The 18,341-nt window shown below is 35.2% G+C and overlaps 1 protein-coding gene across 2 annotated transcripts in view; it reads right to left on the bottom strand.

Moving 5' to 3' along the window:
• Window positions 1–18,341, bottom strand: part of FSTL5 (follistatin like 5) — a gene marked incomplete at both ends in the record, with an annotated part of 250,145 nt that overhangs the window by 24,209 nt on the left and 207,595 nt on the right. For both annotated transcript variants that reach the window (XM_082281448.1, XM_082281449.1), the window contains 4 exons: window positions 1,972–2,096; window positions 3,671–3,778; window positions 10,030–10,179; window positions 17,058–17,176. In XM_082281448.1, coding sequence (XP_082137574.1) covers window positions 1,972–2,096; window positions 3,671–3,778; window positions 10,030–10,179; window positions 17,058–17,176 — 502 coding nt within the window. The remainder of the gene's footprint in view (window positions 1–1,971; window positions 2,097–3,670; window positions 3,779–10,029; window positions 10,180–17,057; window positions 17,177–18,341) is intronic.

Raw genomic sequence — 18,341 nt, 5'->3', positions numbered from 1 at the left:
CCCCTGGTTGGTATACACTCCCAAGAATAATAAACTCAAGCTTTATGTTTGTTGCCTAACATCCTTAAGAAACACATGCTGAGATTGAGCATTTGTTTTGTTGACTGGTGATATTAAATTTAATAGACTGGGTTTTTCTACATCACTATTAAGTTGATGAATACAGTTAATTTTAAATCTTTTCTGTCACATTGTTCTCATAGTGCATTCCTATTTAAACAAAATAATCAAGGTACTTGCAGGCCAAACATTTTATGGAAGACAAATTCTTCAATAACTGATTAACATAAATAGGTCTTGAAGAATACATTAAAAAAATCCCACTTTATTTGTCTACATAGTGGTTTTAACCTTTTCTTTTTTAGAAAAGACATTCTATATAATTACTAGCATTTCCAGTAAGCTCATGATTTGGTAAAACCAAATTGATTTTGTTCATTAAATCCCCAAATCTATGGTTTTAGCAGTGGCAAAACTACTGCAGGCTTTTTGTCAGATCACAAATTTTCTTTTGGGATTTTGGCAATCTTGGCAATTTTATCTGGCATGTGAATAAAAATAATAAAATAAAAATTACCAGGCCTCAATTGATGAACGTATTAATCGTGTATCTGCAGGCACTTATTTGATTTTATTCTTTCAGTGTTCTTTTTTATTCCTGTGGGTTTTCTTTTATTCTTTCATTCCCTCTTATCCTCAGTTTCACATAGGACATGGGAAATGACTCAGCAGCTGAAGGTAACTGTGACTCAATGTGCAAAGCAGGAAGTGGCTACTTGACCTATTTGTGTAAAATATCAACTTAATATAGTTTGAGTTGCACTAGACGAGTCCAACACTAGCTTTGGACTGACCCTATTTTTCTTTTCTTAGTCCTGATTCCCCTCCTTGTATGATGTTTATCCCTATCCATGTTTTTATTTTCCTGTTTACTTGAATATTAAAGTACCTATATGTCAGTTCTGTTTGGGCAGTACCTCTAGTACTTGCTAGTTCATGAAGCAGTAACTTTTGTTCTCACAACACATATGTTTCAAATACAGCAGAAATATTTAATGTTTTCCTAAGGCTGAATGTGAAGACTTCAGACTACTTCAGGGACACAAGAAGAATTTGTCTACTCAGTTCAAGAAATTAGGTAATAATGGTACTTAGAGTCAATTTATTATTTAGCTACATTAATTTATACGTTTCCTTTTAAATTGCATATGGTTGATTGCTAACTTAGTTATTAGTTAACAGTTCTGAAGGAAATTAAAAAAATTATCTTTCATCAACAACATCTTTAGGAGAAGCCAAGTGTTTGATACAGAAGACTAGATTCTGCACAGGCACACAGAGCAAATTCTGAAATCAATTGTAAAATCACCCTAAATTGCATATTTTCACATTTAAAAGACTACCACTCACTACAATCAGAAATTATATCCTTGCTAATGGAGATGCCTGTAATTTGAGATGTTTGCTTAAATGGAATGATGACAGTTAAGATCATCTAATGAAGGTATTTCTATAGAATATTGAACTTGGGATATCAGAATAAACAATGGAGTTAATTGTTGGCAGAGCTGTTTTGAGATGAAATGGATCTGTGTCAGCTTGCAAAGAAACTTAGTTCTAAACATACAAACTACTAATACACATTAATGCAATACTCAGATGTAAAAATCCTAGACTACAGGACTCAATCCCTACAGGCAGAAATGTTGCAGAAAATAATATGAAAAGCAAATTATATGTCACATTCTTGCTAGTGTATTTTGAGGAAGAAAAATAGATTTTCCTCTAAGAGGTCTTGGGGAGAGCTCTGCTTTATGCCTGTGCTAAGAGTTGTCCTGTTTTCTTCACCCTCCCTTTCCATATGGCTTTTGAAATCCAGCTGATCAAATTGTTCAGTTCTGTCACAGCAGAACCTGTTCTTTGGATAAACACAGAGACAATCCTACATTCACTACATTCAGATAAACTTACCGTACGTGGGTAATGATGAGGGTTGTAGCTGGAATGAAAAAGTCATCCACTCTGTCAAACTGCTTTCCCACTGGCTGAGTGTGGATTGTGTGATGAGAGACACTCCCACTGGCCTGCGTTATCACCTGGATAAAGTGATGATCATTATAAACTGTAGAAGTACTCTTTCAGAATTAAATCTCAATCCAAATGAATCAGTACAGTAGTGCCTCTGTATTCCTTCTCTTGTATTGTCTTTCAGTTACCAAGAAAATGAATGCAAATGACAGGGAATAAAGCTGATCAACATTACAGATTTCAGAGAACTATTACATACCTGACCACTTAGTCTTTGTACTCCATCTTTTTTTATCACCCCTGAATCCATATTTATTCATTTGCATTTCTAAGACCTTTAACAGTTCTTAGTTTAAACTAAGTTTTTTGTTTATCTTTTTTTTTATACTAGATCTTAGAGTGAGATCAAATTTTTTTAACTCTTCAGCCAGAGTGAAAAGATGAGATGCTATCCACATATCCACTGGAACATATGGCTATGCCTATTCCCAATTCTTGTCAGACATGAGGTAATTCAACATAGAACAGACATCTTTCAGAAGAACAAGCTGAACTGAGTTTATTTATGCCTTAAATGGTTAAGAGCCAGTTTTATTCAAATCCCAAAATCTTGGACCTTCTCTGAAGCAAATGTTTATGGGTGAATAAAAGACAATTGCATATAATAGCCACTATGCTATTCACATATATGCATTTAAGAGTGGATTTTTTTTAGAAAAGAAAAAATCTACTATCTATACTAAAAATGAGGGTGAGGATGATCAGTCACTTTAAAATATAGTAAGACTGACTCAGTTATCAGTTCTGGAGAGGAGTGACAGCTAAACTTCCACAAATTATCTTGCATGCTCAAAGTTACTAAGAGCCTGTAGGTGCTAAAAAGGTGATTTCAAATGTTACTAATTTTACTTTTCAAATTTCTCTTATTCTTTTTCTTATATATAAGTATATATTATATATGTATATAATAAATGCATAAGGATTTCATTAAATTCTGAAGAAAAGGAAAACAAAATAAAATTAAAATGAATTTTTAAATTATGATATAAGGGTGATCATCACAGTCTCAGGGAATTACTATAAATAAGGAACAGAAATTAATAAAAAAGTAGTAAGGTAAGTAGAGCTTCTTGAAATGTTTCTTTAGGGACTGTCCCTAGGCTTTTTGCTGCTCCAAGGTACGGGAAAAATAAAGATTTTTACTATCTTTCATATACAAAAAAAACCAGTACGGACAGAGCTTGACACCTCCAGAGTGTAAATATGACCTTAATGAAAAGGAAACATGTCTAAAGTCTGGTTTATCCTCTTATTAGGGACAAAAATATCATGAACAGCAACAGTTTGCTCTCAAAAGATTGGCAGTGTAGAACACGCTGCTGTTTTTAGCTGCATTCCTTATCCTTCTATCAATTTGCCATTGTCAGTTCTGACTAAGGGTGTTGAAAATAATCATTAACTTCTTTGGTGAAGTCAGTTGTCTGACTTGTTTTCTGGTTACCTAAAATAATTTCTCTGCACTTGTGGGGGTCATGGTAATAATGCTTAAAGGAAAATATGCAACACATTGCAATTGCTCAAAACTACACAAAGGTTCAACTTGTCTAGATTTCCTTACATATAATCATTGTGATCACCTCACCTGCAAAGTTGGTGAATTCTTTTCCATGTTTCCCCAGCTCAGCACCCAGACTTGATCATGTGATTTATCATAGTGTAGTTTCACTGGAACAGGATCTGTACTTACTGCCTGAAATGTAATAAAAATAGAAACCCTGTCTGTCACATTTTCAAAGGAAACATTAGTATATATGCTTGAATGAAAATGATGAGTAGATATGCATTTCCAAATACTTTCAGACTGTATTTAAGAATTATGTTGACAATTGTTGAAACAGCCCTCTGATTAATTCAGTTACCGAATTGCTGAAAATGTGGTTTTTATTCATTATGTACTGTAACACTTGGCATCAAAACTACATTCTATTGGAGCTATTAAGAAGTTGAAAACAAAGGTTTTAAATCAAGTAAAAAACTACTTGTCTTCCTTCCCTGCCATCATTCTCACTTTACATGTATTGGTTGAAAAACTACACCATTTAGTGAAAAATGGTTAAAAAGGGAAGAATATTCTCAAGCCGCACACTGGAATTAATATGTTACTGCATACAAACAACATGATGTTGCTGCACCCAAAGCTTCCTACCTGTTAAAATGTGTATATTTTGTTGAAGTAGGAAGAATTGTTTTCATATGTTTTCCAATTACAGTTGCTACTTTTCATAGACCTGTGATGAGAGCCAAAGTGTTTTCCCCACAACTTTGAGCACTCTCTTGAGATCACGAACCTTTTAGACAGTTGAGCTCTAAACTTCCTTTGGTACGAGAACTGAAGGCTTCAGAGGTATGAAATGGGAGGACAGTGTATTTGATTAAGACGTGTTCTGCACAGGCTGAACAACTGGAGGGATTACTTTTTTATTTTCATCATTAAAGAAGAAAAAATAGGCGGAAATTGTTTTTTAGTCTTACCATTATGGAACTGTAAAGCACAGCTTGTTTATCAGTGTGTCAAGGAGAGTACCAGCTGGCTAATTAAGTGAACCTAATTTAAACTAATGATGTAGATCCTCCAGATAATGCACTAATGGCTGGCTGAGACTGCTGATGATACTTAACTGTACTCCTGAGGTGTTGCAAGCGACCACTTCATCTAAGCAGAATTTGTTTTTCCTTTTGAAAATGGAAAATGAAGCCAGGTTGCTCACCAGCTCATTTAAAATCAGAAATTACCCCTGGAAAAAGGTCATTTGTGTTTGATAACTTTTTTTTGTTGCATGTTAGAAAACAAGTTGCTTAAAATAATACTTGCACTGTTGTACAGCTAATTTGTCAAGGCATGTCAAATTTCCTTTTGGCTTCCCCAGACAAAGGTCTGACCCATACATGTTCTGCCAGAGGACTGCCAGCTGTGTGCAGAGTTGGGGTCATGGCACAGCCAGGAGGAGCAGAAGGAATTGCCTGCAGGGTCAGGCACAGGCAGTACAGCTCCCTAGAGGGAAGCCAGCAGCAAAAAAGAGTCAAGCATCTCGGAAGCAGACTTGCACAGCTGTTTCCAGCTGACCAGGCTGATCTGCCAGCAGCACACTGAGGACTGAACAATGATGACTCCGTTTACTTCAGCCTCTAAGTCATCCCACTCAGTGGTATGCTGCTATGCAACACTGCACTATTCTTGCTTTCAAGAATTTACAAATGAAAGCAAATGCTTCTCTTGACTTTAGAAAGAGAATTATAAGTCAAAAAGTCTCTCTCTATATATATCTCTAAAGATACAACATTCATGTTTCCAATACATTTCAATTTAGTCTGCTGTAGAATCCTCTAAAGTACTTATTTTGATAAATATACCTGTCATAAAAATAAATCATCCTCAAATCTAGTTGTCACATATGTGCACACCTTTTACATTAACTTTCATAGTAGAAAGGAAAAACATGTATAATAGTACTTCAGAGAAAACATGGTAATAAGCAAAACCAAATAAACATTATTTTTACACAGAAAACAGCATAACTACATGACTTAAAGCTTTTTCAAATAAATTTTTAATCTTCTTTAGGGTTTTTGCATAGTGACAGAAGTTTCATTAGAGTGCTCTCACTTTCAAAATACCAAGTTATCTCCACATTTGTTCCCACTAGCCTATGTGCCTTTTTGCAAGGTAGGTTCTTCTTTAAGATGTAGACTAGAAAAAGGTACATGCACGTGAACATGTATGGAAATAATATTCTCTGTATTAATATGATTTTTAGAAAACAGGCAGTCTAACAAGAAAAATATTCTCAATTCTGAGTAGCTTAGTTTCTATTTTCCAAAAATGAATTAATTTTTTTTTTTTTCTGGGCTAGGCAGTACTCTAAGTAATGAAAATAGACTGATCTGACTGGAAAATTAAATTCCCTTCTGTTTGTACAAGTGTTTTTAAGTGCGTATCATATGAGCAGAGGAACATTTAATGGTTAGAAAGTTCTTCCTGCTTGCAAAAAATATAGAAAATAAATGCTTATTTTTAAAAGAAGACAGAGACATGCATGTTATAAGAAATGCTAAACAAAGTATCTCTTGACTTGTCACTAAATTTCTAATTAGCCTTACTTCAATTCTAAAACCCATCTGTGAATCAACAGTGGTTTTACTTTTTACAGTTTTATATTATGTGTAAAAAGATTATATAGCTTTTATGCTTTCATTATTTATTTGTTTTGTTTCTGACTACTGTTACTTTTTTGTTTTGTTTTGTTATTAAGTCTATCTGAATAATGGCATGGGTAAGCTGGACAGACAGCAAGGCCCCTTGAACTTTTCCCATGTCTTTGGCTAACCATATCCTAGGAAATAATATTCAGATCAGTAACGAATAGTAAAAATTCTACTTAGGTGTTCAAAAGTGACGTTAACGCATTTGGTTTAATTTATTTATCTGATTTAACTGTTACTCCTTAGTTATGTTGCCTTACCACATATCTTTGTGAAGTACTGTGAAATGGAAAGATAATAAATTATGAATACTGAAACACCTACAACCATCAAAACCAAGACTTTCATTCCAGCAAAAGTTTTCCACAGCTGGGGTAAATTTAAATCTATACTTTCCTAAATTCATAATCTGGATATTATTGAATTAGTGGAAAAACAATGCTATTCTACCCCTCAAAATAAAATTCCTTTGAAAGTGATTTTTTTTCCCTCTGGAAGAACATGAAATCTTCAGGAATATCCTGGTTTTAGCTCAATATACTTGCTAAGTAGCACAGACTTAGTGCATAAAGCTCTTTGCTACACTTAGGCATTCTCTGTCTGGTTTTCAGCTCATTACAGAAAATTGAGTATTTTTATGATAGAACAATCTAACTCCATTAAAAAACTGCACAATTGCTCTACATATTTCTGGGAAAGGGCTGCACTTTTAATTAGTGGTTAATTTACTGAACTTTACTTTTAATTAACATATATCTTTCCAGTAAGTATCTCTACACATTTTGTAACAGTAAAGTGATATATATTTATACATATTTAAAACAATAACTAATGTAACTGAAGACAAATTAGAAGATCCTACCAATGAACCTATTTCATAAAACCTAAATTAAAACCTATTTTTAGTGAGCTCAAGAGGAATCATGTGCTTTTGACACTGAAGTCTAAATGCTAATAAAGGCAATTACATTGATATTTCATCCCTCCTGTGTAGAAAAGGAAGCTGACACCTGAATGTCAGTCAGAGACCACGGAAAATATTGCCAGACATTCCAGTCTTTCAAATTTGTGGATTGTGTTGAGACGATGGGTTTTTAGTCTTTCTTCCTGAAGTAATATATCAAACCAGTTGTAAAAAAAAGTATTGTTTTCAGAAAGAAAAAAATCATTACCCACTAAGTTTATCTCTATTTTAATATGCAAAGGCCAATCTAACAAAAAAAAAAAAAACCCATGAAACCCTTTTTATTATTAACTTCTTGAATAAAACATTTTGAAAGTCCCTAGCATTTGGAGAGTTCAAGTTTTGAGGAAGCCATGTCTGAGTAAGCTGACACACAATACAGAAAGGACATGTTTCAAGTATGCAAAAGTATTAAAATTATTTGTGAATTTAATGCAATTTTATAATTGCAATTTTGCTATTTACTTTTAAATTTTATATGCATACACATAATGCATGTGTATACTTACATCATGGAATAGTTTGAGTTGGAAGGCACCTTTAAAAGTCATCCAGTCCAAACCCTCTGTACTGAGCACGGACATCTTCAACTAGGTCAGGCTGGTCAGAGCTCCATCTAACCTGACTTTGAAGGTTTCCAGGGATGGGGCTTCTACCACTTCTCTGGGCAACCTCTGAGAGTGTTTCACAAACCTCATTGTAAAAAGTATCTTCCTTATATCTAGTCTGCATCTACCATCTGTTATTTAATACCATTACCCCTTGTCCTATTGCTACTGTCCCTATTAATAAATCTGTCTCCACATTTCTTAGGAGTCCCCTTTAAGTATTGAAAGGACACAATACTGTCTCCCTGTAGCCTAACATATAATCTATGCATTAAAGATTTTCATTCACCAGTGAAAAAAGCAAAAGGCATCAAGAAAAGCTCTATTTAAGTGGGTTTTTATTAACAATTTAGTTAGGTTTCTAATTTTAAAAACCCCACGTTTTATTTAGCTAAAGAACACCTGTTTCCTATGCATAGGATGATATTATAAGCACTGTGCTATTATAAGCACATTGGGTTTGCATGACAAGCTTTGGTAGCTGGGGAGCCGTACAGGTGGCTCCTGTGAGAAGCTGTGAGACGCTTCCTCCATGTCTCCAAAGCCAATGCCAGCTGGTTCCAACACAGACCCGCTCCTGGCCAATATCTAGTCAATCCGTGGTGGGGTAGAACCCCTGGGATAACATAACTGAATAGCAAAAAAGTGTTCTTGTGGAGAAGTGTTGGCAACTAGATGAGAGAGGAGTGAGAATATGCAAGAGGAACAGCTCTGCAGATGCCCAGGTCAGTGGAGAAGGAGGGGCAGGAGGTGCTCCAGGTGACCCAACAGAGATTCCCTTGCAGCCTGGGGTGAGGACCACGGTGAAGCAGCTGTGCCTCTGCTGCACATGGAGTCCGTGGTGGAGCAGAGATCCACCGTGGAGGATCCCACACTGGTGCAGGTGAATGACTGAAGGAGGCTCTGAATCCATGGGAAGCCCATGATGGAGCAGGCTCCCGGGAGGACCCGTGAACTTGTGGAGAGAGGCACCCAAGCTGAAACAGGTTTATTGGCAGGACTTGTGACCCCACAGGGGACCCAACCGGGAGCAATTTGTTCCTGAAGGACTGTGCCCCACGGACAGGGACCCACACTGGAGCAATTCATGAAGAACTGAAGCTCATGGGAAAGACACTGGAGAAGTTCATGGAGGACTGTCTCTCATGGGAACGGCCCCTCGAAGGAGAAAGGGAATAGACTATTCTCTTTGAGGAAGAAGCAGCAGCAGAAATACCATGTGAGAACTGATGAGCTGACCTCCTCCCATTTCTCATCTCCCTCACTGCCGGTGGGGAAAGAGGCAGAGATTTAGGAATAAAATTAAGACCAGGAAGGAGGGAAGGCTGGGGGACAGGTTTTTTTAGGATTTGTTTTACTCCTCATTATCCTTTTTAGATTTTGGTAAGGAAATGTGTTGAAGTTATCATTAAAGTCAAATCTGTTTTGCCTGTGATGATAATTGGTGAGTGATCTTTTCCTGCCCTTATCTCAACCCACAAGCCTCTTCTTTCCCCTGTCCAGCTGGGGAGAGGAGCGATAAGAGTGGCTTTTGGGAGGTATCTGGCCTCCAGTCAGGGTCAACACACCACACCTAGTTTTGCACAGACTCTATGACTGCATCAATCTCTGTAGCATAGCATTAATTTCTCTCTTTTACTCAGTGAATTATTTTCACTAAGCAGAGTATCTCCAGCTCTCAAGAAAGAGGAATAGAGAAGAAGTTTGAATTCATAGTCTCCAGCCTTGGCTAAGGATGGTGTTTATTTTTACTGTTTCAGTAATTTCACTGTCTAAAAGTGTACAGATTAATAGTCCTCCACCTTCTGTAACCAAACCTGACCTTTCTGTCAAAGCTGATAGACACATTCTTGTGATGAGACTCTATTTTAGCCAATCCTCATTTTCAAATGAAAGGGACCTAAAGCCAGAAACTTCCTAAAGAAATAATTTTCTCAACCACCTGAATGCTATTTCTAAGAGCTATTTTCATGTTATCTCCCTCCCAATTATCTATTGAGAACAGTCACTAAACAAAAACTGCTGTTGAATGTTGAAAGTAAGTGAGCTTTTTTCGAAATAATGTGTTTACTCTCAAGATAATTGTATTTCTGTTTCTGAAACATGAAGGAAAGTCGTAATTTTTTTTGTCTAAATTAAATAGTAACTTAAAAAATGAGAAAGAAATACCTGTACAACTTTCTGAGACTGCACATCAACAATGAGAACTCTGTCAAGTGTGGGCTGAGTTACGTATATAAACTTGTCTTTTACATTAACAGCAGTAGCCCATACACACCGCTGAACAGGATCACCACCTGCTTTGGGACAAACTTCATCCTATAATTCAACAGAAACAGGGAACGTGTAAGAATCAAAACAGTCAACAATGTAATAGAAAGACAAATTATACTCCTTTTCTTCCTTTTTAACTGTAAAATAAAACCTCAGAAAATGCAGGGAAGGAAAAAGGACACTTGACACTAGGATATAAGCTCAGTTAGTCAAAGTGCATCTTGTAAGCACCACAACTCACAAGCACTGTAAAATAATCCATACACCAAATTCGGGGATGTTTTCTAGAAGTTCAAGAAGTTAGTACGGTTGACCTGAGAAAAAAAAAAAAAAATTGAAACAACCATACATGTAGAAATAAAGAGAGCAAGGGGCAGGAGACCTTAAAACCAGAAAAGCAAATCTGACACACGATGCCTTGTTGCTGCAGTAGCTGGCAGCTCCCACCTGAGCAGCATCACTGTGCCCTGCAAAGGGAGGCAGTGCAGGCACGGCTTTGCACCCTGCAGCTGAGAACACAGCAGTGCCTAACAGGGGAGATGATCATGTACAAATGAAGACAAAGAGGAGGTGGTGCAGTGCAAACTGTCACACAGCACAGGGGCAAAGCAGCAGCTAGAGAGATCAGCTGTTCTGGTCACTTGGAGAACTGATAGGTTACTTTAAAGATCAAGATGTTTGGCTACTTCTGCCATGAAACATTCTCATGGCCTATCTTACTACTGTTAAACCCAACAAATACTAAATGTCTTCTTATTACCATTCCTTCCCTCTCTGCCCTTCCATTCCTGCAAAAGGATGAATTTGAAAAAAAACCAAACCTCTGTTCAGTGAATTGATATTTAGTAATAGATATAACTATACACTCAGTCAACAGTTAACTATAGTTTACATGCTCACTCTTTCTGATTTGTAGAAATATATGGCAAATCATCATGTATTTATCTACCTATTTGTGAATATTTTCTCCCAGAAAAGCTTGGTTTCATAAAAAATAAAATTTACTTGGTGAAACATGTTACTCTTTTTGGAAATTCCACTTATGAAATAGCATGATTTCTTTCCTATAATGGATACTATAATTATTTAAAAAGAGGGTCCTGAAAAATACTCTGCTTGGAGAAGTACAGCATGTATCAAGCTTGTTTGTTTTCCTGACCTTTTCTTCTTTTGACTCTTATTTTATATTCCTTGCATCACAAGGGACAATTTCACCAAATCATAAGTATTATTTCTTTTTGCCACTTATCTGCTGCTTATTCCTAATTTAGAATGCTCTGCCTGATACATCATAACTGGTCGCTGTGAAAATAATTATGATATGTCAGCAGATAATGACTCAATGTAGAATGAGCAGCAAGAGATGATGAGATCTTAAACAAGAATTCTGTTTCTAAGCATCAAGCTCCTTTTAAAAGGCACAGGAAACATTATGTGACAGAACACCATGTCTGGCACTAAGCAATGCTCTTCAAGACGATGATGCATTTCAACACTTATTTTTCTGTATCATCAACATTCTTTGCCTGCTGTGCTTCTACATTTTCAAAAATACACTCAATCTTTATGTGTCAAAAGAAGAAATAAATCAATTTCCAGCTTTAAAAGAGGGAGTTTCTTTGCAGAAGATTGAAAGCCACTGCTTTCTTTTACACGGCTCCTAAACCTCGACAAAAGGAAGTTATTTCAGGAATCATATTGATAAGGAAAGGTTACGAAACTCAGGTACCATGTGATAACACATCATCAGGAACTTCAGGAGAACTTAGAAATAAGTAACAAGTAAGATTTAGTTTGTGCTGATAAAAAGCCATGAAGATCAAAGGGAGAAGTTAAAAATCTAGTTTTTAGGGAATGACAGGCATGGGACAAAAGGGACTTTCATTCTTAAAAGTAGCTAAATGCTTTTTACTGTTGCATAAAGTCAACATATGCAAGTATGTCTCTAATATGATGTGCAATCACCGTATCAGTGCTCTATTGTCATTTGCCTTCTGGATAATTGCCACTTCAAGTGGAAGTTTTTTTCACTGATCTCATTATTTTTTATATTTAATCTAAATATACCTTGTCTTAGCTCCACGCTTTATCTGAACAGATAACTACATCTAGATTGTTCTACACAATCCTCTTTATTCCTCTGGGAGAGCACCTTCTTCAAACAACGAATCTGCAAATGTTTGTAACCAATCTATACAGAGACATTATTTTCAGTCGTCTCTCAGGGACTCACATTAACTTACATGAGTTTCTGGGACTGAATTCTACAAGGACATATTCAATATATTGTTCAAAAATAAGGCTGCCTTCTGCAGCTGGTGGGTTTCTCTCGCATGGCATCATATAGATTAGTGTAAATGATTACTCTGATACCACCTCCTCTTGTGGGATGCATAGCAGAACAGCAAAGTACTCTAACTTAAGCATTTATATCTAGAGATGAGCTACCTCCTTATACATTTTCCTGAATCTGAGTCTAAAATACTTACTGAAGTGTATTTTCAAAGATTCTTTCCATTTTAAGACCAATACATAGTCATATATATACAACCACACATATACATATCTACAAATAGAAATGTACTTTAAAGGTTCTAAAATATTTTTCATGTTGTCATAAATTTATATAATCCAATGCCAATTCTCACCTTGCCCAAAAAGAAGGAAAACATAAAATAAAAGCAATAACCTGTTTTTCCAAAGAAACAGTAAAAATTATGCATCAAAATTCTCATGACCAAAACTGATTTTTCTCCAGTATAAACTGATTTATGTGGTTCTTTCTCTAGTTATTGAAATCTGCATTTATCTGAAGCTGTTTCAACAGAAATGGAATCTTGCTGTCGAAAATTTAACATTTATCTGATTAGACAGTTTGGACTTCTTTTACACTACAGGCAGTTATACTGAGGCTCCATATTAATTTCCCCAGTGGTTGAGTAATAGGTTAAAATAATTTCTCCTTAAAATATAAGCATAAACCCACCATTTTCTTCTTCTAATGAAAATGGGAGCAATTTATTTTTTCCTAATTTATTCATAAAAAAAAAAAAAAAAGCTAACATCTGATAAAACATTAATTTACTTCATGTTGTATTCCCCCCAGACTTTTTAATCAAAAAGTGACTTGCTCTGTAACAAGTCAGCAGATGGAGGGAAATAAATCCTTAGAGAAAGTTTTTCAAGATAGTCTGGGGCAAGAAAATCTCAAGAGGAAACATGTACTTGCAGATTCATATGCGCAAATTCTAGGTTTATTAACTTACACTTACTGCAAGTGTCCTCAGTGTTTTAAGAGGATGTGAGTCAAAGTCTTTAGGCAGTATAATGAAATGCCTAGCTATGCTATGGCTGCCTAAGAGTGAGATGATACCAATGGGTTAAAACAGTACAAGTTTTAAGACATGAATTTATGTATCACGTCTTCTACATTAAGTTATTGTTTTCTTGACATTCTTTCGTAAAAATCAGACCGTGGAATTTTTTTATACTTTTTTTTTTTTTACAAACAAGGGTTAGCAATTACTACACTTCCTGTGCTGAAAGAGTGTAAACAAAAGCAGTTTCTGCAGACTACAAAGTATGTTTCAATCTAATTTCCTGTGGAGACTTTGGTCTGCCATGTAGTCACATTAATTATTTTGAAATTAAGTATTTTGCTCAGACCTCCAGCATACATTCAAATGTGAGATGGCATATTTCACTGAAATTTTTCCATTATGTGCTACTTCTTGTAATAAACAGAAAATCAGTTTTATGTTGAAGCCAAAAGGATTTTTTCATTAGTCTCAAAAAGGCATCTGTTTCAATTGCTTTTTTCCCAGTCTCTGGAAATAATTATTCTAACTGGGATTCACTGTGAAAGGAAAATAAAAACACTTTTGCATAAGGATTAGAATCAAAGTCTTTGGAAAATATTAATTTACAGAGGATACACAGAGGTTGAATGTCAGTGAGGAAAATGTCCCAAGCACTTCAGAATGATGAGACATTTAACAGGTGAAAGACTCTACTGTGAACCATGGTTAAGAATCTATTTGAAAACAGGTTAAACAAACAGCTGTCAAAGCTGGTCTAACTAAGCAATAACTTACATCGGAAAACAGAAATCAGTTTATTTCTGTCCCTATGCATCTAGAATTGTCACTATCAGACATATAAATTTCTACTTGCACTTGAAATTAAGAAGATTCAAGTGATTTAGGAGATTCTGGGAAGGACAAGAAGAAGGTCTTTACAATTTCTGTCACCCATGATGATCCAGTAAAGCACTAAATCTTTTGCTGCACTTCAAACACAATGAGCCATGTTAGATACACACCAAAGTGCTTTGCTGTATTTACACTCAGCGGGATAAGAGGTAATTAAATATTTAGATAAGGGTTCTCAAGTATATAGCTAGTGAGAAAATATATTTACCTTTAGCAAAATGAGCATACCTAACTATGTACGTTAAAATGAGCATACCTAACTATGCAGCGTTGTTCACAATACAATGCAATGCTATGTAGAAACATCTGAGCTCATTCTTTTACAGAAGCTCAGTTCAGGTTTGTGGACAAACAGGAAACCTGTGGAGGAACACTGGAGTGCCATGGGTAATATCCAGACATTTTCTATAATCTAAACAGCACTGCTGAATTTGGAAATGTTCCTATGCTTTAGCAACTCTTTGGCAATAAACAACCCTCCTGTGGTTTTACTTGAACAGCTGATTCAGAAAAGTGTAAAGAAATAGGAGAGGTTTAAGCAAGCCTGTATTTCCTTTAATGTTAATATGTTAATAGTTAAGCCATGGAAATGCTCTAATGTGAAAGGCTATGTAACGCTACCTCAATATATGCTTGGTACACTTACCAACATCTCTGATTAGTAAAAGTATATGACAGAGCCAAAGAGAATTACTAACCAGCAATTTATGACATGAACTCTTACTACTAAGCAATCACATCCGGAACTTGATAAAAATCTGATCCTGGAACAGAACTGGGTTATTTTATTATTTTCATTTAGAGGAAAGAGACTTCCCAAAGAGGCTTGAGGAATACATGATATTCTTCAAAGGAGGAAACAGTTGTCTAAAGCTTCATAGTCAATTAACTTTTTCAAGGATATACTACTGTTGTTATAGTAATATACAGTATATGCAGGGAATTTTATTAAGTTTTTTTTTCATTCTGCTTCTAGGAGGAAAGTACTTTTAAAGGAGTTTTTTCAAAACATTTACTGAAAACTATTCCTCAGTTTATTTGTTTTTATGCAGAGTGAAAAACAATGTCACTCTGAGTAGAAAAACACAGTATTTTAGAAATACTTTCCAGATATTTCTAATTTCTCTTGCAAGAATAAATGTTTACTAACCACCCTATGTGAGGTAAGATATTTTCACTGTTCAGAGAAATAAGCAGAAATATCTTGAATTTAATGGGCAAAACGACATGAATGTAGGTAAAAATCTTAGTTTCTATTTTATTAACCACACCTCTCTCCATAGCTCCACACCTACATAGCTCAAGAACAACAAGTCTACCCCCAGTTTAAAATTAAAATTATAGAGCAGCCTGATTTCCTGGTCTTTCCTTTGTTTTTTTTCTTTTTTTTTTCTTTTTTTTTCCCCCCTAAGAGGATATAGTTATTATGCTACTCCAGGTTTGAAAGGTTCAAACAGGAAACAAATCTGACTTATTCATCCTGATTATTGCCACATTTAAATAAAAATACTCTTAAAATCTAGGCTGCACTTTAGACCAATAAAATTTTAACAGACTTCTTAAATAATCAGTTTTTTAATTAAACAGCCAAAAAAAAGTTTTTTGGCTTATTTTTGGCTGTGTCAACCTAATTTCACTTAAGCAGCACAAATCAAGGTATGATTAGCTGTTCAAAGCATAATTATTCACACTAAAATCTTGTTGCTGAGTACAGCAGCCTTTGACATCAATAATGATAACTGAAGAGGCAAATTCCATTGAGACAGCTCTAGCTCTGCTGTCATTGAGGCATTAGAGAAAAAAAAAAAACAAACCAAAATGTACAGCTCAATGCTTAGTATGTATTTCAAGGTCACTCATTCAAATCCAAATGAGAAAAAGTTACTATTTTTGAAAGGTGATAGATCATATAGAGTAAGTCTTAATGCAGTGACTAGTACCAAGTGTTCCTGTGGGAACATGCATCATGTCAGCTAGCAATCTGATTAGCAGTAAAGGAAAAACATCACAAGAATAAATGGAAGTGGAGAATACACTAGTGTTTTTATGCATCCTACTCAGGGAAACTACATCATAAATTCTCAGAATTTGGAGAAATCAGCTATAAATATGTTAACAGTAAAGTTACTGAAACTACTTATATGAATTTTAAGTTGGAACAAAAGCATCAATCATCTCTACTAACTTCAGTGGAAGCTTTGAGAGTGTTTACCAGCACAGGGATTTGCCTCACGATAGTTGAGAGTTTAATATAGACAAACATCCAGTGGATAAAAGGAAACCATTAAAACCATCCCATCCCCCCAACAAAAATCCTGTATTTACTATAGAGAGAATCAATCCCTGATTCACTAAGATGAACTTAACTGTGGGTCTGAGGTGGGGAGCTGGTGGGGATTAAACAAAAAAACCCAACAACAAATTCAGAAATACAGAGCTGTTAAAGAACTGGGAAAGGAGAAAGACAGCCAAAGAAAGAAAAGGGTTGCAAAAGTATTCAGGCAATATTCAATTGAAATAGAGACTGAAAGTATGAATTTAATAGAGGAAAATACAAGAAATTTTGAGATCACCATTATAAGCTTTTTATTAATTCAGAAGACAAGGCTGAATTTATGAAGCAGAAAACACTAAACTAGTAATAATAAATTCTTATGTAAATAAAATTATAATTGAGAAAACACTACAAATAGATTTTTAAAAACAACTTGCCTGAAAACCGAGGAGTTTTTCACTAGGCTTAATATGCCTCTGAAATTCACATTCCACTGGTTGTATTACTTTGATTCCATCTTCATAAAAAACATAAAACATGTTCCCAATTCCCAGACCTTAGGGACAAAAACACATTGAAATGTATAAAATTAAATAATGACAAAGAAAATCCTTGTCTTGAACTAAAAACCTAATCACAGTTCGGTATGAGATCAATTTGTTAATGTGTATAGCAGTGATACAGCTAAACCTATGGGATCTTTTGTTGTAAAACTAAAACAAAACTGTTACATTATTCAGAATTTCACATAATTTTCTCCATTGGCAAGTCTTTATGAATACAGATCTAGAAATACACAGTTTGACAGCTGCAGCAATAAAAGTGATCTTGTGACATCATCTACACTGAAATCAAATTAATATAAATTCTCTATGTGTTCCTTTTTTTTTTTTTTTTCTTTTGCTCAGGGTTGGAAGACTTAACATAATTTCTGTATAACATTGAAAGAGAAGACCAGAGGCTTTGTTATAAACCCTTACTTGATATTTCAGTCAGAAAAGGAAATATTCTCTATTTTATTACAAAGACAGAGTTGGGCAGATCTTCATTCCAATGTTGAAGAGCCACAGGTGTGGGCCACAAGTGTTTACAGAACTATTCAATCCTTCTTCCACTACACTGCTGAATGAAAGGCATGATGCTAAGTTTTGTGGAGAAGGTGGGAACCAGATGTGTAGCATGAAGCCTCACAATATCTGTGATCAAGGTTATGACCACAGAAATGGACAGTCTCATTAGTTTTGCATGTGCCAACTAAGACAACAGTTGTTGATTTGCTATGTGGATGCTGTAACGGGTGATCAGTTTATATTCATAAAATTCTTTGAAGAAAATCATAGTACTCATGAAATTATAACTATAACCATTCAGACAACTAAACTGTTGGCTACAATTTATCCTGGGCACAGAACCTAAACTTCCACTTGACGTAACAATGTGTGGTATAGGAACTCAGAGGAGTGAAACCCAGGAAAAAGAAATTTGAATCTGAAATTCTGCTTATGCTAAATTCTGAAGGAAAACCAAGTTTAACAGAGAGAGAACAGGTCTTAATAGAAAACAGAATAATGAGAAAATCAAGAGGGGGTAGGGAAAATGCATGTTTGTGTATATATGTATTTATGTACACACACGAATAAAAGTTTCCAGTCCCTGTTAGGATTCACATAGCCAATACAGTTGCTCAAAACGTAGTAATATACAGAAGATGCTCAGCCTAC

Source organism: Coloeus monedula, assembly GCF_965178545.1.
Source record: "Coloeus monedula genome assembly, chromosome: 5".
Classification (NCBI taxonomy): Eukaryota; Metazoa; Chordata; class Aves; order Passeriformes; family Corvidae; genus Coloeus; species Coloeus monedula.
The sequence above is the reverse complement of the archived record's forward strand: the minus strand, read 5'-3'. Positions and strand labels throughout refer to the sequence as shown.